General features: G+C 39.9%; 1 protein-coding gene across 9 annotated transcripts in view; it reads left to right on the plus strand.

Annotated features, from left to right (window-relative positions):
• The window catches only part of cabin1 (calcineurin binding protein 1), a 59,981-nt gene that overhangs the window by 34,674 nt on the left and 5,516 nt on the right, over positions 1-19,791 (plus strand). For 8 of the 9 annotated variants that reach the window (XM_034306686.2, XM_034306687.2, XM_053235935.1 and 5 more), the window contains 4 exons: positions 6,381-6,544; positions 6,731-6,827; positions 7,053-7,736; positions 14,186-14,260. In XM_034306686.2, the coding sequence (XP_034162577.2) occupies positions 6,381-6,544; positions 6,731-6,827; positions 7,053-7,736; positions 14,186-14,260 (1,020 nt within the window). Of the gene's footprint in view, positions 1-6,380; positions 6,545-6,730; positions 6,828-7,052; positions 7,737-8,527; positions 8,685-14,185; positions 14,261-19,791 lie in introns of all 9 variants that reach the window. The other variant, XR_008302153.1, reaches the window with a different exon arrangement.

The following is a 19,791-nucleotide window of genomic DNA, read 5'->3' on the forward strand; positions in this document are numbered from 1 at the left end:
ACAGAGGAAGTCTTCTAATGTAGAATACACAAGCACCTCACATTACTCTGTAGGAGTACGAACACCTGAAAAGGAAGGACCTTGGAAAAGTTCGCGTTTCCGGGGACTCTGAATACTTTTCATAGAAAAACATCTGCAGGAAATCCCGGGCTGTAAACGTCTTCAGTTGGAAAGGTGATAACCCGACTCAAAAGGTGCTGGTGAGACCTGAGTGTAGCAATGCTGATTTTCAGGAAAGACCAGGTTGTTTTTTTTTTTCTTTTTTTTTTTTTTAAACTTGGGTGTAACCTTATTTTGAAAACTGCTGGGAATGTGGAAGATGGTGGGAACAAAAACACATACTGATCAATAGCTACACTTACATATATCCTTTAATCATCTGTTACAGACTTACCAGTGCTTTTATGCACTTGTGTCTTGACTCCATTTTTCCTCGTTCAATGGAGATTGTTTTGAGTTCATTAATATGAAATAAAATCTTTTAAAGCATGCGTGACTTAGCTAACATTAGACAAACATATAGCTAACATCAGTTAACTATTCCACTAAAAATGGCCAAAAACTGGAGTTTTTTTTGGCCAAAAGAGAAGAAAGGCCACAATAATTGACTGAAAAAAATTAAGAACCCTATCCGGATTGGATTAGTCTCGCATTGCGACAGCAATAAAATTGTTTGTAGCGGGTTGTATTTTCTATGAACCTAGATGTTTCCGTCACGTGGTCATGTAATCACGCTCCATTCACAGCATTTCATCCAAGCGGTCGAAGAGGCACTGGAGTAGAGCTGGCTCTTATTTCAGTTTGGGGCAAACCAAAGTTCCAGCAACAATTTGAAAACAAAATAAAACAATAATCACAAAGTATAAGAGGAGAGTCCATTTTGCAACTCAGGAAGTGTTTAATATCTGGGGGGGGGGGGGTCACTGATACGAGACTAAACACAAACAGCTCTGTTAAGACCATAGCGGTAGGAGCTACGTAAGTGTGCACATATAAGGGGTTTTTACAGTAGCCATAAAAAGCTTGAGGGGAAAAAGCTGCTGCTCGTTTGTTTCAGTTAAGATGTAGACACTAGAAAAGTTGACATACGCACACAAACAGAGAGTAGCAGCTTTCCCCCCCAACCACCTGGAGGTTACTGTAAAATCCTGTATGTACACAAATTCCAATTTCTGCCTTAGGCAAGTGTTTTGTGAAAGGATTATATTGAAAATGTAAAGTGTTCTCCAACCCGCCCCCAGTGGTACTGCACAGGATTCCTCTTCAGGGTTGGTAGATCTGCTGAGAGCTCAATCAGAACAAAAAACCTAAAGTTCACACTTAAATCGGAATAAAAGGTACAGGTTGTGGTCAGTCTGAATAAAATTTTGATACATTTTATAAAGGATGAAGAAACGTTTAATCCAATTACAGTCACAGTCTTTCACTCTGTGTATGTACAAGACGCTTGCTGGCCACGCTGAGGTTTTTCTTTTTCTCTTTTCCTTTTTTTCCCTCAACATTCTGCTGACATCCTGAACTAGGAATCTCAACAAGAACCATACCATCCTCACCATACCATGTGATATGTAACATGCCTATAAATGGACGTTTTAAACCGACTGTTGTGGCTATAAGTTTATTTACAATCTTCAGTCACAATAAATTAACTTGTATTGATTAAACCAGTGTATTGATTAAACCAGTGTGTGGTACAGGCACTCCCAGAGGTCAGTGAAGCATAACCAGCTACAAAAAAGTTTGAGAACCCCTTTCTGAATGCAGTGACCCCAAGAGAGAAGGCCACACATTTTATTCTTGGTCCAGGATTTCAGTAACCTACAGCAGGTGCCATTTTTCTTTTTTAAAAAAATCTGGTGTATCGCTTCAGAAACAGATTGAGATCATTGTTTCACTGCTTTTACCGTGCAACTAAATGATTCTTAGCCTAAAAATTAATTCCAAACAGAGTTCCTAAATAACCCATAACTGGGTCATCACACGTTTTGCACCAGATAGTTATATAAAGCATTATATAACTGGCTAACTTTCTGTGCCTCTGTCCCATATAACACATAACCCAGTGCTGGCTGCTTTGACTTTCATCTGTGATATCCTACAACCATATAGTCATCTCTGGGATTGTACAGGAAGAGCTTTATGCACGTATTTAGAGAATGTTTCAATGCTCCCCGTTAGTCGCATACACATGAATTTCTCAACACATAAATGTTTTTGGGGAGTCTGAAGTAAGGGTGGGCGATATGATGAAAAAAAATATCACGCTACTTGAAGACATTTCTGTGATGCATATGTAGATTTGACTGCCAGCAACAGTAAAAATGAAAAAAATTGAATTAACAGAATGAATAGACTGTAGTTTCAGAAAGCAACAGAGATGTGTGTGTGCGTGTGTGTGTGTGCGTGTGTGTGCGTGTGCGTGTGCGCGTGTGTGCGCGTGTGCGCGTGCGTGTGAGTGTGCGCGCGTGTGTGTGCGTGTGCGTGCGCGTGTGTGCGTGTGCGTGTGTGCGTGCGTGTGCGTGCGTGTGTGTGCGTGCGCGCGTGTGCGTGTGCGTGCGCGCGTGTGCGTGTGCGCGTGTGTGTGCGTGTGTGTGCGTGTGTGTGTGCGTGTGTGTGTGTGTGTGCGTGTGTGCGTGTGCGTGTGTGCGTGCGTGTGAGTGTGTGTGCGCGCGTGTGCGTGTGTGCGCGCGTGTGTGCGTGTGTGTGCGCGTGTGTGCGCGTGTGTGCGCATGTGTGTGCGTGTGCGTGACCGATTTGGACCATAGCACCACAGTTGACGCGGGACGTGGCAGAGACTCAGTCACAGCTGGTAGAATTACATCTGCTTTTCTGTTAGTACATCCCCCTTCTGTCTAGCTGTCTGTCTGTTTGTTTGTCTCTGTACTTCTCTCTCTCTCTCTCTCTCTCTCTCTCTCTCTCTCTGACTCTTTCTGTCTCTCTGTGTCTCTGTGTCTGTCACTCTTTATAAGTCCCTCTCTGTTTCTGTTTGTCTCTCTCAGTGTATCCCTCTTTGTCTCTTTGTGTCTCTCTCTGTATCCATGTCTGTCTCTCTGTGTCTCTTTCTGTATCTCTCCCTCTGTGTCTCTCTGCCTCTCCATGTCCGTCTCTCTCTGTGTCTCTTTGCTTCTCCATGTTTGTCTCGCTCTCTCCATGTCTCTCTCTGTGTTTTTCTCTCTGCCTCTCTATCTTCCTCTCTGTATGTGTTTCTCTCTATGTGTCTCTGTCCCTTTCTGCCTCTTTCTTGTCTCTAGCTCCCTCTCAGTGTTTCCTGCTCTGTGTCTCTCTCTTTCTATTTTTACTTTTTTCTATCTCTGTCTGTTTCCTTCTTTCTCTTCTTCTCTATCTGTCTCTCACTGTGTCCCTCTCTTTGCCTCTCTCGTGTCTCTCCCCCAGTATCTCTCTCTCTCTCTCTCTCTCTCTCTCTCTCTCTCTCTCTCTCTCTCTCTTTGTCTCCATCTCTCTGTGTCTGTCTCTGTCTCTCTGCATCTCTCTCTCTGTTTTGATCAGTCCTCTCTTCTGACTTCATTCATCTGGATATACAGATGCACATTTTGTCCCAGTATCTTTATTTAGAGTACAGAGTAAACACAGTAAACGGAGCGGGTGTCAGGCATATGAGGGCCAGTAATTACTTCTCAAAAGCTTCCTGTTTAACCATAAACCCCCTCCCACTCCTAGTCATCTGTTCATTAGCATGGCTGATGGGGAAACTCCACTTTTTCCTTCCCCCTTTTCTTCCCTAATCACTCTGCCTCTCTCTGACTGTTTCCCCATGCGAGATTGTGAGGAGTTACCCTGACCTCTTTATGATGTCTATCATATTGTGGTAGTGTGATTAGCTGATAAACTGCTTCCAGCACATGCTCCGTGTGAGTGTGTGCACGACTCGTACTGCCAGTATCTGTTATCCAAAATGTCCAAACGTGTGCCAATGGAAAAATGCAAACGCTATGGAACAAGCCCATGTACTTTGCATATGACATGCCCGTAGTGTAATACGGTTCTATCTGGCACATAATCTATATTGTTTTCGTTGACTAATATTTAAAAATTTTAACAGCAAACTTGACAGGTACTTTAAATTATTCAGATATAGGTGTAGTTGAATTGTTATTATTAGTTTTTTGTTCTAATTGTTCGAATATTTTAATATGAATGTCCTTCTAAGTTTAATGCAAATTTAATTTATATAGTGCCTTTCTTACATTTATATGAAAATACAAATATTTTAAAATGATTGAGTGGAATATATTTGTCGTCTGCAACTGTAGAAAACAGTCAAAAAGATGAAAAATCGGATTTTGAGCAAAACTGACACATTTACTTTAAGAAAACATCAATACATTTGCCAAAACGATGTGGAAACGATTTTATTTAGGTTACTTTCTAACCAGTGGACAACATTTTTAAAATGTATAAGTGACCTGCTGAAAAGAAATTTGGCCAACAGAACTCAGGAGTGAACGAATCTGTGATTATTTTATTTTCCACTGATGTTGGCTTGAACAGAGATGAGTGGAGTGAAGAGAGGACAATGAAGCCTGTGTTTAAATGCCACAATTGACTTTTCCCTGAGAGAGTGATGTGGATGATGCTGATAATCAAAGCAAGAACTCATTTCTCATTGTAAATGTAGAATTCTTTGTCACTAATATTGTTTTTCCATGAGAAGATTGGGGTATAGATGTAGAGGTTTTAGTGGCACTGGAATGAAATCTTTAAATGCAGTTTTCTCCCTTTTGACTTTTGGAGGATGTTAAAACTCTAGTAAAACTTTACTTTTATTTGAGATGCACCAAAGGAGAAACATTTCAGTTCAGCCTGTAGCTTCCAGAATAATATATAGGAATAAATGTTAAAATTCGATCATGATGAAATTAGTTGCCTAAAAAAGATTTAAGGAATGAGTTATGCCAGAAGAGCTTATCTACTACATATCAATTGATACTAAAACAGCCAGATAAACTTGTAAAATCAAAATCTATACATGTAGAAAGAATCTAAATATCTCAGCGTTTTGATAACCTTATTGAAGTGAAAGCTTAACTGAAGCTAAAATTTTCAAATTCAAATGTTATTGGTCACAAACACACAAGCATGCACATTCTTTTAATTCCCAATATCTCACAAATGCTCTTCGCAAACAAAAATCTTTAAAAAGAATGAATGAATAAATAAATAAAAGGCCATTAGATCAGGGGTTTGCAAACTTTTTGCAGCCAGGGACCCCACTGTTCTTAACATTATTTTAAACCAGTATACACAAACCAACTGTTCAAATATTAGTCCCATTATTTAAATGTGTACAGTAATATTTTGTCTATTTTTAGTCGTCAGAGTTTTTATTCCTAAAATTCTTGTTTATATAACTTCTTTTTTTTTTTCAAATTAACAAGTAGATTAGATTTTATTAACAAATAGATTCAGGATTGACATTTTGTAGGTTGAGTTATTGTTTTGGAGATATTGAGGCTTGGATTTTATTAAATTCAAATGATCAGGCTAATTACTATTTTTAAAAAATTGTAATAAATATAATAATATCGATGAAGGTGCCCCGTGCTTGGACCCCTGGGCGTCCCTGATCTGGAGAGAGCTTCTAGCTTTGGTTTTGGGTGAAAATGGGCAGCGCTTTGCTCCATTAGCAGGCAGGAGGGATCTGGAGTTTCAGCTCAGTGAAAGCCTGCTGAGTGTAGATTGTAGACAGAGTTAACACTCTAATGATGATTTCTACAAGTTTTCACTGAGCTGGAACACCAGATCCCTCCTGCCTGCTAATGGAGCAAAGTGCTGCCCATTTTCACCCAAAACCAAACCAAGAAATACTGTCCAGATCAGGGACGTCCAGGGGTCCAAGCTCGAGGCACCTTCATCGATATTGTGGATATTGATGCATCACAGTGTAAAGTGAAGGCAGAGAGGGAAACACTAAGAAATGAGGAATGACTTGAGGTAGCAGAGTACAGAGAACTACGGCAAGAGGATGGATTGTAGGAGGGAGATGGAAAAAAAAAAAAAACATGTGGGCAGATTGCTGGCACTTTTTCTCTCTCTGCATGGCCCGAGCCCAACACATCAAAAGCTCATTCTGTCCAACCTCAGAACAGATGGCCTTACAACAATAATATTATGCCTACGCTCTTCTCTTCTACCTCTCATCTCTTATTCTTTTCTTTTGTCTCTCCCACTCTTCCATTTTACACTGCGTTCTGTTTTCTGACGTCCTAATAATCTCATGTTTTCAGTGACTGGTGATGTCTTACTTTGTTTAAAAACGTGGATTTTTCTGGTGTATAATTGATCGCATAAAGTGTTTTGTTTTTTTCTTTTCTTTCTTTCTTTCTTTATTGCTAACACCTTCTCGTTTTCACTCTTTCCAGGGCATCTGGCGTATCCCAGTAGATGAAATCGATCGCCCCGGTAGTTTTGCATCTCATATGAACAGATCCATCGTGCTGTTGCTGGATGTTCTGTCTCAGTTAAGGGATCACGACACGCTGCTCAAGATTTCCCTCATGCTCCAGAGAACCCCTGATCAGGGAAAGTAAGATCAGCCTTTATCTCATGAGTGTTACTTCATATTTATTTTGTAAACGGGCAGTGATGAAAGGTGTTATTTATAAAGTGATTATCTTCTACTACTTGTAGCAATGTGTTGTACTGGTAAAGCTCTTGCAGCTGTACATGCTTGTGTCTGAATTCTTTCATCTGTCTTTCTGGGTGTTTTTAGGAAATATTTGCGGGATGTGGACCGGCAGGTCTTGGCTAAGCGCGCCTTTTTCTTCACTGTGAAAGTGCTGGAGGACAATCTGGATAAACTCACTGCGGTATGACAGCAATTCTGCTCTTCTTTATCTTTTCATTAGTCTCTTAGCTCACATGGAATGCTCTTCATGCTGCTGTTATTGTGCGTTCTGATTATGAGTTATGCGCCGTGACTCATGCGCCACAGGAAGCAGGGTTCAGCGAGGTTCAGCAAGGTTTAGCCCTGACAATTAGCTTGTCAGAATCTCTCTTTTCTCTTGCATTTATTCATTCATTCTCTCACACAGGTGTCTGATCCTTCTCCTAAGCCTTCCACTTCCTCAATGGGTGAAATGACCACAGCTGACGTGTCCAGCCGGCCTCCTGCCACAGAGGACGCGAAATCCTCTCAACCCGCTAAACCATGCCTTCCAGACTCATCCTCCACACCAGGCTTTGATATCACAACTTCAGGCCCCTGCCAGCCTCTGGCTCCTCTCTCTCAACCCACTCTAGAACCAGGAAATCAGAACCAAGGCACATCAGCAACTTCTCAGCCCAGAGAAGGTAACTCCACCCTGGTGGAGCCTATGGAGCTCGAACCTGGAACATGGACAGGTACTCCGAAACCAGGTCACCCACAATCAACCACGGACAGTGTTTCACATGAGCAAGGAACCCCCAGATTTGCAGCAGAGGGGGCAGAGAGACGCCTGGAAAGCGCCCGGACTCCAGAGCTGTCTCTGGAGGAGTTGAGCATTAGTTCCAAACAGCAGCTGATGCAGGTTCAAGCAAGCACGGCCCACAGAGGACCCCACACTATGACCACAGCACGGCCAAACAGGAAGAGAAAGCTGCTGGAGGATGTTGAGTCGGGCAAGACGCTCTTACTGGATGCATACAGAGTGTGGCAGCAGGGGCAAAAGGTCATGACCTATGATCTGGGGCGCATTGAGAAGATCATGTCAGAGACGTACATGCTAATCAAGCAGGTGAGTAGCAAATACTATGTTTTTTCATGTTTTTTTTTTTTTATTTAAAAAACTCATTTGTATTCTATTTTACTTAATTTGAATACATTGGAATATTCAAGAGCGCATTATTTTATGCTGCTACAAACAGAATGAAAATCAGCAGTCGCACTACACTATGTTTTCATATCACAAAAGTGACTAAAAACTGTCACCATTTTAAGCAAAGTGTATAACGATGAAGCAATGTCAGAATTTTATCATGACCTTTAGGATTTCAGATTAATTTTATTTATCAGGAATGTTTCCTTGTAGCTGATAATTAGCTTCTTATGGGACCCAGGGGCACTGTAAAAATGCTCCCTCTTCAATTCATTCTTCATGCAGGACTAAGCTCCTTTAACATATGTTTAATCCCAAAAGACCTCCTAGTCATTACTCTACGCTCACTACATAGGGTATAATAATGGTGAATCTGCACAGCGCACCAACACCGTATGAAATTCAGCCACAGGAAAAGCCACTCCAGTACATACCTGTTGAAAATTGTAAAATCACAATTTGATGATGCTTAATTTAAAAAAAGGTGAAAATAAATTGCCATAAATGACAGATAATTATTCAGACCACCCAGTTGTCCTTTGGCCCAAACATTGAGGAAGCACATGTCTCAGTAGACTTAATCAATCCAAAGCATTAAAATTATCTTTGAATATATAAATTTTCACACAGTGAAATCCTACTGTGATTCTCTGCTTTTGTTAAAAGCTTTCCAGCTCCTGTATTTCTGTATTTTCCACTATGACTTGCAGTGTTCTTGCTGTCAGCATGAAATGTTGACAGTGCATCTCTATAATGGTGTAATGATGGGGAAATCCTCGACCCTCTGTCTGATGACTCAACATGAAAGCACTAAATGTTTCAGGGGAGATCCAAAAAAGCCCTGCAGCATCCGATAGGCCACATAAGGTGATGTCTTTGCCATTGCTATATATAGATTGACATGACATGTTTAAAAAAAGAAAAAAGCTCAAAACACCTTGTTAGCCAGTATTGCTGTTGAAATTGGGATGTGTAATTGGTTTTACATATACACAGGGACTTGCCTAGATATTCCCCCCTTGACCTGTTCCACATTTTGTAGTGTTACAACCTGGAACTGACATGGACTTTGTTGGAATTGTATGTCAGGAAACTACACAACGTGGCCCATTATATTGAAGTGTGAGGATAAATCAATATAGTTTGTGAAATTATTTACAAACAATAAACCTAGTTTAAAAAAAAAACAATTAAAAAAAGTTGTGCTTGCATAAATATTCAACCCTGTTGGTGGGAAACCCCAAAGTTATTAAGTTCTGGTGTAGCCAGTTTGCCATCAGAAGTCATGTAATTATTTAAATGGAGTCCACCAGTGTGCATTTGATGTGTCACATGACCTCAATACAACTGTTTCTGGAAGAGAGCATTCTTAAAAAAACGACATGAAGACCAAGAAGCCAGGTCAGATTTCTGGAAAGTATCAGTCAGGGTTTGGTTATAAAATGTCCCAGACTTTGAACATCCTGTGGAGTGCAATTAAATCCGTTAAAATATAGAAAGAATATGAAGCAACCACAACTCTGCCTAGAGGAAGCTGTCCAATAAAAATTCAGTGACACCAGTCAGAGGAGCAACCAAGTGTCCAAGAGTAACTCTCAACTTGATGCCCCCACCACCATGCTTCACTGTGGAGATGGTGTTCCTATTGATATTTGATGCCTGTGTAATATGTAAACACGAAATAGTGTCTTCATTATTTTGACTGTTTAACTATTCTGTGGAATCCTATTGATCTGTATTTATTTACTAATCCTTTTAAAGAGTAATGAAGTATAAGCCTGATAATGCTTTTGCCCAACATGCAAACTCAGCCTTTTCAATTATACTAAGAGAAAAACAAACTGCTTAAGTTTCCATTAAGGTTATATCATTACGTTGAGAGGATAATGGCTTATCCTCTAACAGACACACACACACACACACACACACACACACACACACACGTGTACATGCACAAACAGTACAATATTCTACTGGTCCATTATCAGCCTCTACCTCCATCGCACTGAATCACCTCTCATTTCCCCCCTGGACAGTGTAATTATGTCTGCTGCTGTTGTCTTTCTGTTATGCGGAGTAGGGAACAGACTGCATGATGTTCTGTGTATCATGTGGTTGGCCTTTGCAGGTGGTGATTCTCCATGAAAAGTTCCCCACATCATATCACTTCATAAATGAGTCAGTATGTGTATTATAGTATTAGCTGGTATTGAGATGATGTCTGTTGCTGTGAAAGAGCAAGTTCTGAGCTTGTGGTGTTTCAAAACCTGCTACATGTCAGTCACACAGATGGTGTGAGAATGGTATTAGTCTAAACAACAACTTACAATTTCACCACCACAAGATAGCTACAATTCTGGGAGGGTAACTTAACACACATCCTCTGAGATAGCATGTTTTTGATGCTCACACACACTGTAGTGTAATTGAATGTACTCTGAGGAGCTACTTCCCTGTTCTCTATGTTCCTTTCTATCTGACATTTATGGAACTGTAAATCAACATGCATCCAGAGTTCACCCAATGTTTGGGAGATTGCACAGTGAAACACAGTGTTGCCACAGCTTTCTCTAGACTGGAGTCTAAGAGATTCCTGCTGTCTGGCTGAGAATGATGGCCTTGCTTTCTCCACTGACACTAGCCAATTCTAGGCATGAGAAATTGTCGGCAGGAGTGACAAATCAGTAGCCCAGTAACCCAGTACTAGCCTGTTATGTGTCTGGGCTATTAGTTTGTTATTTGTAGTTGCCCCACCAAATATGTTCACAAGTAGGTTCAAAAACCAGAGAAAGAAAAACCCTGCTCCTTATTGACTTTTGCAAATGTTTTCATTTGGTGTGTAAGTGGTTTGTCACAGTGGTGTGACAAACCTCGATGCTGTAACTATAGTAACTGTATCGAATTCCACCCCACTACGCACATTGTCTGAGGCATGATCTGGCCAACACCAGAACACTTTTTACTAGATGGATTAATGAGGTTACACAGACAATGATTGTCTTTTCAGAATCAGGAAGATGCAGGTATGTGGAAACCCTAACAAACCTGAGCAAAATAAATTCCAGCACACACCGTTTATATTTCTATAACTAACTAAAAATGCTATAAGATCATAGCTACAACGTTGGTCAATGACTTGCTGACTTGTTGTGGAGGACTCAAACATGGGAGTGCTGCAACAATAATTTTGTCAGAGGAGGATAACAATCATCTACTTGTTTGTTTCCCTTAATCTGTTTTAATGCACTTAACTAGCTAACTAGCTTGCCATACATCATTACATTATGCCAGCAAATACCTTTCGTCTTGTCAGTTTCTAGGCAACCAAAACATGAGACTGGGTAGACCTTGGAGTTTTCATTTGCCCAGTGGGCTGGCTGACGAATTCGATTTGTCCACTCCTGTACACATACGCTTCATATGATGTGTAGGTTTAGGAATATGTGTGTGGGAGTGGTCAGGAGTGCAGTATTGATGTCAACTATTACATACTACATACAGTCTCCTCTGAAAATACTGGAACAGCAAGGCCATTTCTTTTGTTTTGTTATACACTGAAGATGTTTGAGTTTGAGATTAAAAGATGAATATGAGACGATCAATCATAATTTCAGCGTTAATTTCCTGATATTTTCATCTAGATGTGTTAAACAACTTAGAACTTTGGTGGCAGACCACCCAATTTTTAGGTGAGCAAAAGTATAGGAACACATAGTCTTAAAGTAAAAAACACTTAATATTTGGTGGCATATTCCTTGCAATAACTGCGTCAAGCTGGAGACCAACTTGTACTGCAGCTTCTTTCAGTTGTTGTTGTTTGTTTCAGGGGGTTTCTCCCTTCAGTCTTCTCTTCAGGAGGTGAAATGCATGCTCTGTTGGGTTAAGGTCTGGTGATTGACTTAGCCAGTCTGAAACCTTCCACTTTTTTCCCCTCATGAAGTCCTTTGTTGTGTGTTTTGGATCATTGTCTTGCTGCCTGATGAAGTTCCTCCCAATAAGATTGGATGCATTTCTCTGTAAATTGGCAGACAGAATGTTTCTGTAGACTTCTGAATTCATTCTGCTGCTACCATCAGGAGTTACATCATCAGTAAACGTTAATGAGCCCATTCCAAAAGTAGAGATGCAAGCCCAAGCCTTGACACTACCTCCACTGTGCTTGACCAATCAGTTTGTATGGTTTGAAATCATGAGCAGATCCTTTCTTTTTCCACACTTTGGCCTTTCCATCGCTTTGGTAGAGGTTAATCTTGGTTCCAGAACTTTTGTGGCTCATTTCTGTATTTCTTTGCAAATTCCAATCTGGCCTTCTGATTCCTATTGCTGATGAGTGGTTTGCATCTTGTGGTATGGCCTCTATATTTCTGCTCTTGACGTCTTATTTGAACGTTGGATTGTGATACCTTCACCCCTGCCATGTGGAGGTTGTTGGTGATGTGACTGACTGTTGTTTTGGGGGTTTTCTTCACAGCTCTCACAATGTTTCTGTAATCAACTGATGTTGTTTTCCTTGGCTGACCTGTTCATTGTCTGGTTTTTAGTAGTCCAGTGGTTTCTTTTTTTTTTTCTTTCAGGACATTCCAAATTGTTGTGTTGGCAATGCCTAATGCTTGTGCAATGGCTCTGATGAATTTTCCCTCTTTTCTCAGCTACAAAATGGTTTGCTGTTCTTCCATTGGCAGCTCTCTGGTCTTCATGTTGGTTTAGAATATTTAACAACAAATGCAGTCTTCACAGGTGAAATCAGGGCTCAACCCAAGAGTAGACTCTCAGCTTTCATTTCAAGTGATCAAAAATATTGTAACGTGACTGCCAGGTGTTTCTTGTTGCCCAGGTGTACCCTGTTAGATTGATGGTTTGCCTTGTTAGAGTAATTGAACAAATTAAACCTGTTAGATTGATGATTTGCCTTGTTAGAGTGATTAAATAAATTGTTTGCCTTGTTAGGGTGATTAATCAACCGAACAGGGCATACCTGGGCAACAAGAAACACCTGACAGTCACAAGTTACAATATTTTTAATCACATGAAAAATGGGTGAATGTTTGTGATGAGGGCCAAATTCTTCATCACACTGTCATTTATAGTCAGTCACATGGTGCAGTTTCTTCAGAAGTTTGTTTCAGGCGCTTATCAGAATAGGAGTCCCTACAACATCTCAGTCAACCTGCATTACCCACAATACGGTAACACTTACTGGCCAAAGTATCAAGAGATTCTCTTGTCTGGAAAAATAAATAAAGTGGTTAAAAAGAGCGTTCCGTTTTGGATCATTGGCAGCCCTGTGTTTTAGCGAACACTGCTATCTCTCCCTCAGTATTTCGCCTATTAGCCTTTTTAGCTTAGTCAGAGGCATTAGGCCCATTATAGCCGGAGTGCTACTGAGAGCGCAGGGACGTGCGCCAACATGTTTGCATTCGTTTTGTCTATTCTCTCTCTTCTCGTTCGCTCTCTTCCTCCCACACACCGTTAAAGGAGAGAGCAGCACGCTCCCAGTAGCTGACATAAAACAGACACTAGGGACGCCCAGTCATGCCCCCCCCTCTCTGTTACCATGGACACATGAGCTCCAATAAGAGGTCTTATTAGGTCAACATGCTCCAAAACTTATTTGGCCTATGTGTCAGAGAATTGGAGAAAATCCAAGGGATATATATTTTTTTTATGTTTCATGTTAATGATGTACTTGGTTATGCCAGCCCAACTGCAAGATCATATATTTTAATGCAACAGTATGAATGTTTTGTGCTATGACTGTGTAATAATTTAGACAACAACCATAATTAATACCAATAAAGCATATCCTTAACACTGTAACTATTTGATCACGGTACATAGTCATAACTCTGTATACTCAGCCCATGAGCTGTAAAACCATGGTTTCTCATGAAATGCTGTCAGCCTGGCCTATTTGGGTTAAAATGGTCACTTCATGTCTTATTGAATTGATTGCAGTCCTTCATTAGAGTAAGTGTCCCCCAACTACAAGCCTTCATCAGTTGATTACCGGGAGCTTTTTTTTTTTTCACCAGACTGAATCACACTGTTTCTTGCTTCCCGAATGGATTTTAGAAAAATGTACCATTTCGCTATAGCCATGTTAGGCAATTAATTCTTTGAGTTTGTTAATAAATACAGCACTCAGACAGATTAGGAGCAAGTTTTATTAGTGAAATATTAGAAGACGTATATCAATACAGAAATAAAAGGAAAATAAATGCAAGGAATAACTATAATCCAGCCCACAGTTAATGATCAGTTATTTCAAAATGTATTACAAGTGGGTTGAGTTTGAAGCTCTGAAGTGTCCTGGTTGTATTTTAAACACCGGTTGCCTCACAGACTCGACCGTTTGTGTTTCTCTGCAGGTGGATGAGGACGTGGCGTTGGACCAGGCTGTGAAGTTTTGCCAGGTTCAGATGGCAACATCAGCACAAAGACAGGTAACACACGCACATTCAAATTTGGCAGGAAATATCCCGCTCTGTGTGTGTGTGTGTGTGTGTGTGTGTGTGTGTGTGTGTGTTCGTTCCTCTGTGCAGTGGAAACCCTCGACTCAGTGAGCTGAGCTGCTCCTCCTTCACTGAATTCCTCTGAGACACTTTTTCCCCTAAACAGTCCTGTGTGTCCTCATAGCGAGCTGATTTCCCTCCCTCTGTTCCAGACTAACGCCCCGTCTATAGGCACATCACTCACATACACAAGCAATCACACATCCCTTGTCTGTCTGTTTCTGTCTGTCTGTTTCTTTCTCTCTGTCTATGTTAATTTCTTTCTGTCTGTCTGTTTCTCTGTATTTCTGTCTTTTCTCTGCCTGTCTTTGTCTGCCTATCTTTCTTTCTTTCTTTCCATAACTATTTCTATATGTCAATGTCTGTCTTTTTTTCTATAAGTCTTTCTATCTTTCTTCCTGTCTGTCCTTCCTTTGGTCTGCCTGTCTTTCTTTCTTTCTTTCTTTCCTTCCTTTGGTCTGTCTCTGTCTTTCTGTCTCTTTCCTTTTGTTTTTGTCTGACTATATGTCTGTCTGTCTTTCTAACCGCATTTCCTTTTGTCTATCTTTCCTTTGGTCTCTGTCTTAATGCATGCCTATCTTTCTGTCTGTCTGTTTATTTCTGTCTTTCCTTTGGTCTATCTCTGTTTTTCTGTCTGATTTTCTTTATTTCTTTCCTTCTATCTCTTTCTTTCTATCTGCCTTTCTTTCTGTCTGACTTACTTTCTTTCTGTCTTTTTCTTCCTCTGCCTTTCTTCGTCTCTTTCCTTCTGTCTGTTTTTCTGTCTGTCTTCCATCTTCTCTTTTCCTCTCCTTATTTTCTCATCTCTCCCCTCTCTCTCATCCTTTATTTCCTGTCATTCGAGCTCCTTCAGTATCTCTGCCCTTGTTTCTTTCTTTCATTCTCTTACTCTTTCTCTTTTCCTGCCCTCAGTCCTGTGCTTTCATTAATGCTTCATTAGCATGCAGCAGCCAGTTAAAGCAGCTCCCAGGATGTCTCTGTACCTCTCTCTTACTCACTGCCTCACGTTAATGTCAGCCCTTGTGTTCAGCTCTATCTCTGTCTAGAACTCTGTGTAGAAAACAGACAGAAGATCTACCTCATGCTAGCGATGTGGCTCTCCCATGTTTCTGCTTGTCTGTTTTAGTGGAGACGCATGTACAGTGCAAGTGTCTCACCATGGTGTGAAAATGTCTGCATTTTGATTGGTCCCAAACTGTACCACTTCTGTGTGTATTATGAATTAAATGTAAAATGTTGCTCATCGGTAAATGTTTGTAAACTGTAAATAGCTGTTAAATAGTGTTTGGGATTGCTGTATTCAGGTCATTACCTCTTGACTGTCACAACAGGTGCTTTTTGCCTTTCTTTACTTCTATGTATGGAGAAGGAAGTTTAACAGGAAGTGTGGCTGCCGGTGGGAAGCGTGGGCTTGGAGGTGGTTTGACTGAAAGAGAGAATTGAGTGGGTGTGTGCTCATCGGAAAAAGAGTTCTCAGTGACGACGCAGAATACAGAATATATTCTTCAATTCATTATATCAGTTGTTTCAGAATATCCCTTTTTAATACATCGTCTCAGTTCTTAATGCTTTGGGCTAATGATCAGAAGGTTGTGGGTTCAATTACCAGCACCACCAAACTGCCACTGCTGGGTGCTTGAGCAGGGTCTTTAATCCTCAGCAGCTCAAGTCTATCCTGTCTTATGTGGAAGTTGTTGAAGTTGGAAGTAGATGAAAACATCAGTCTAAGGAATAAATGTAAATCAATGAAATTCCACTTCCTGTTTTCTCAAAAACAGGAGTGGTGAAAAGAAACTTTGTTCTTCACATTACGACGATATAATTAAAACGCCTGATTTTTTTCCGGTACAATAGACATAATAATCGTGTCAGCCGACATCAGCAGCTTTTAAGCCTTTTTAAATCCTCATCTCCATAATTGCTGGGGGTCTAATGACTATCTCACGATCCGTCCTATTTCTGTTAGTCGCTAGTTTTCTCTCTGGGCTGCGCTGAAGGCGAAGGACTTCTGCCTCTCTCAGGTACGGTGATGTTTGTAGTGGGAGTTGGCCTACTGAGGCCGCTTAGAGCAGGGGAGGCTTTGTTTAGTGTGTTTGTCACTGTTAAGCTTAATGTGGTCATGGATGCGTTGGTATGCACGTTTAGGAGAGATTTGTGAGGGGGAAATGGAGAGAGTTGGTTGGGGGGGTGTTTGTAGGTTTTAAAGGTTTTAAAGAACAGATAAGGCTGAAAATTCACTCCTGTGTGTACTCTCTCTGTATCTGAAGTGCTCAAGAAGATTGGCTTGAGAATCGTTATTTGAGTCCACATGTTGATGTGTATTGACATATGACCTGAAATTATGGTTTTATTCCACTTATTCCCCAGCCACAAAACAAGTTAGCAAGAAACCAACTCCTCCTTTCCTGTATCAGATAACTTGGTTACAGCTTCACCTCTGACTGTTACAAAGTGCCGAAACTGGAGACTCCTTCCAAAAATGCCAAATAAACATCTCCTTATTGAAAAAACATCAACAGCAATGGCATTATTTGAAGGATGCGTTAAGCCTTCATGTCACAAGCCTTTTATAAAGCAATGAGGTTTTAGGGAGTGACTTTGTCTTTACATGGAAGTTAGAAATGACTTTAAAGCCTCAATCATAGCTGTGGGTAGATTATTCAAGCTTTATGGTTAATTTTTTATTTTTATTTTGCAAGATAGATTTTTGATGCTTAATTAAATGAAGTTGTTGAAGATACATAGCACTTCATCAGAGTGTTAAAAATGCAAAAAAAAAAAAAAAAAAACTACCATTTTAGTTTTTGGGCTACAAAAGTACATCCGGTTTCATGTTCCTGTATAAAGTAGATACTTCCCATAGGTAAGATGACAGATGCTTTATGAATGTGTTAATAACAGCGAAATAATAATTTCCCAAGATATAGATAAAAAAATTATAGATACAGCAGTCTTGAACAGACTAAGGCTTGTATCTTCTGTTCTTCCTGCACAAGGCGCATACTAAATAAAAAAAACTCTGTTGCTTTGCGAGTTTGACATATTTTACATAAATCCTTCGGCATTTTTTTTTCTAATGCAACTCATAGGAATGTGTAGCCTCCCTTTAAATAAACTGTTAACAAAGGTGTGTAGTATATGGTGCTTGTACTGCAGGGAATATATTGAATTTATCCTCTGAACAGGCACTGCGTGTTGTGGGCTCCTATTTGCCGTTCTTTGTTGTCCTTTAGAGACGTTTTGTTTATACGAGACATTGAATCATATCAATTCGCCTACGTACATGAGTATTAGTACATTACATCATTGTCGAGTTTCTGACCTGGTAATGATTATGTAAGCATGAAAACACAGCCATGATGCTTCTACCTTTACTGTCGCCATAGTAACAGGCTGGCACAGCAGATGTGTTGCATTGCTCCACATTTATCTCCGTACCTTGAACCGAATCATATACGTCTAATGCAACGTGTCTTCTGTAAAGTTTTAGAGATTTAGCCTCATTTTAAATCTAGGTTCCTATAAATCACTTTCTCCAGTATCTGAGTTTAACCACCAGGCCCTCTAGTGGCTAAACATGAGCTCAGCTGTTGTGTTCGCTTTTGGTCTCTCTAATGCCTTGTGACTTCCTCCAAAAAATTTACTAACTCTGAGTGTAAATCTACAACAAGGCTGCTTCTAATTTCAGTTGTGACTTTTAGATTAATAATAATATTTGAACCAGTGATGAGTGTTTAAGTTGTTCCAACACTCCCATAGTGGTTTTCACCAAAGCTCGTGCTTCTGTTCTCTAGCCAGAGCGTGAAAGTCGGATAGGGGGAGGAAAAAAGAGTGAGAAAAAAAAAAATCAAGTGCGTGGTCGTTTGATCAGCTATTGGCTGAATTCCGCCTCGGTTGCCGTGGCAACGACCGGTCCTGTTGTTGTCGGGCTTGTTTGTGGTCCTCTAAAGACACACATTCTCCCTGTTCCCCACACACGCACACACACACACACACACAGCCTCAGGGCCCTGGTACTGATTCGTCTGCGTGTTGTTTGTTGAGGCATTGTGGCAGGACTTGATGAAGGAAAAGCGCACAGGTAGGCCTCGCGGCGAACGCTGATCCGGTGCTTTTAGTGAAAACTTATATATGCTTCAGCAGGGTATTTTGACAGCATAGGCAGTCTGTCATCTCCTTTGAGAAGTTGTTTACTTCAACAGGCTCTCTGAAATAAAAGCTTCAATAGGTTACTTCTGACTGTACGTTTATTTTTATGATCTGTACTTGTTTACACATGTTTCTACACCAGTTAACCTTTATTTCTTTATTTTTTGTGAAAGAGAGTAATCTGCTCTTAAAATCCATGGGAGAGTTTTCTCACCCATGTTTTTTTTTTTATTTTTTTTTTTTTTATTTTATTTTATATAATGTAATGACAGAAAAGATATAGTCATTATAGTTATTGTTTTTGTAACTTTAATTAAATAAGTTACAAAAATATAAGTATAAGTTGATTCCAGTCATATTAATGTGTTTCTTACAGGCAGTTGTTCATTTTCTAATGTAAATATCATTCATTTAAAAACAAATGAAATCAAACTGCAATTTTATTAAACTTCGGAAAAGTGCTGTTGATTTAGAATATTGTTTAAAAATTGTAAGGTATAACACTTGGAGGTGTGCTGTTATGGAAAAAATAACAAACAGGGTGGTGTGATGTGGTCTGACGCCACAGCGGAATTATTGTTACCACCGCATAGTTGATTATTTTCTAATAACAGCGCATCTATAAGTGTTTTATTCCTCTAATACCACAGCAATTTACCAGTGTGGACAATTTTTTAACTATTCAAAAACAACACATTATACTTTTCATCAGTTTATAGTTGCATTTAATGTTGTGGAACATCTGTCAAACAAGATAGTTCCTGTTAACATTTATGTTATAGCAGCTATAAACAGTTGTACCCTCACTGTATCTTAAAGTTAATAAGACTGAAATGCAGCTTGTTACTGAGAAACCACAAAGTTCTCCATCCTGTGTCAGAAAACCTAAAGTTACAGCTTTACCTCAGATTGTTACAGTGCTGACACTGGAGACTCCTTCCAAAAATGATCAAATAGATAAAGATCTTCTTACAAAAAACTTCACAATTTTGTTGTTATGTGGAGTGTCCACCATATTGTGCAGTATGAATGAGAACATTCTATAACAACAGGTGTATATTAAAATTATGACCAATCAGATTTGAGAATTCAACAGCGTTACTCATTTGGGTTTTGTGGATGAAAGGTTTCATTTGCATATTTTCCATTTGGATTTACTAATGATACAAATGTATGCTGTGTGAATGTCTTCACACTGAAACATGGCACAGATCTGTTTCCTCTCTCTCTCTCTCTCTCTCTCTCTCTCTCTCTGTTTTAATTATCTGATGATGCAAATCCATTTTAATTGCTTATAAAGGAGATAATTAAAG

This window comes from Pangasianodon hypophthalmus, chromosome 8 (assembly GCF_027358585.1).
Source record: "Pangasianodon hypophthalmus isolate fPanHyp1 chromosome 8, fPanHyp1.pri, whole genome shotgun sequence".
Classification (NCBI taxonomy): domain Eukaryota; kingdom Metazoa; phylum Chordata; class Actinopteri; order Siluriformes; family Pangasiidae; genus Pangasianodon; species Pangasianodon hypophthalmus.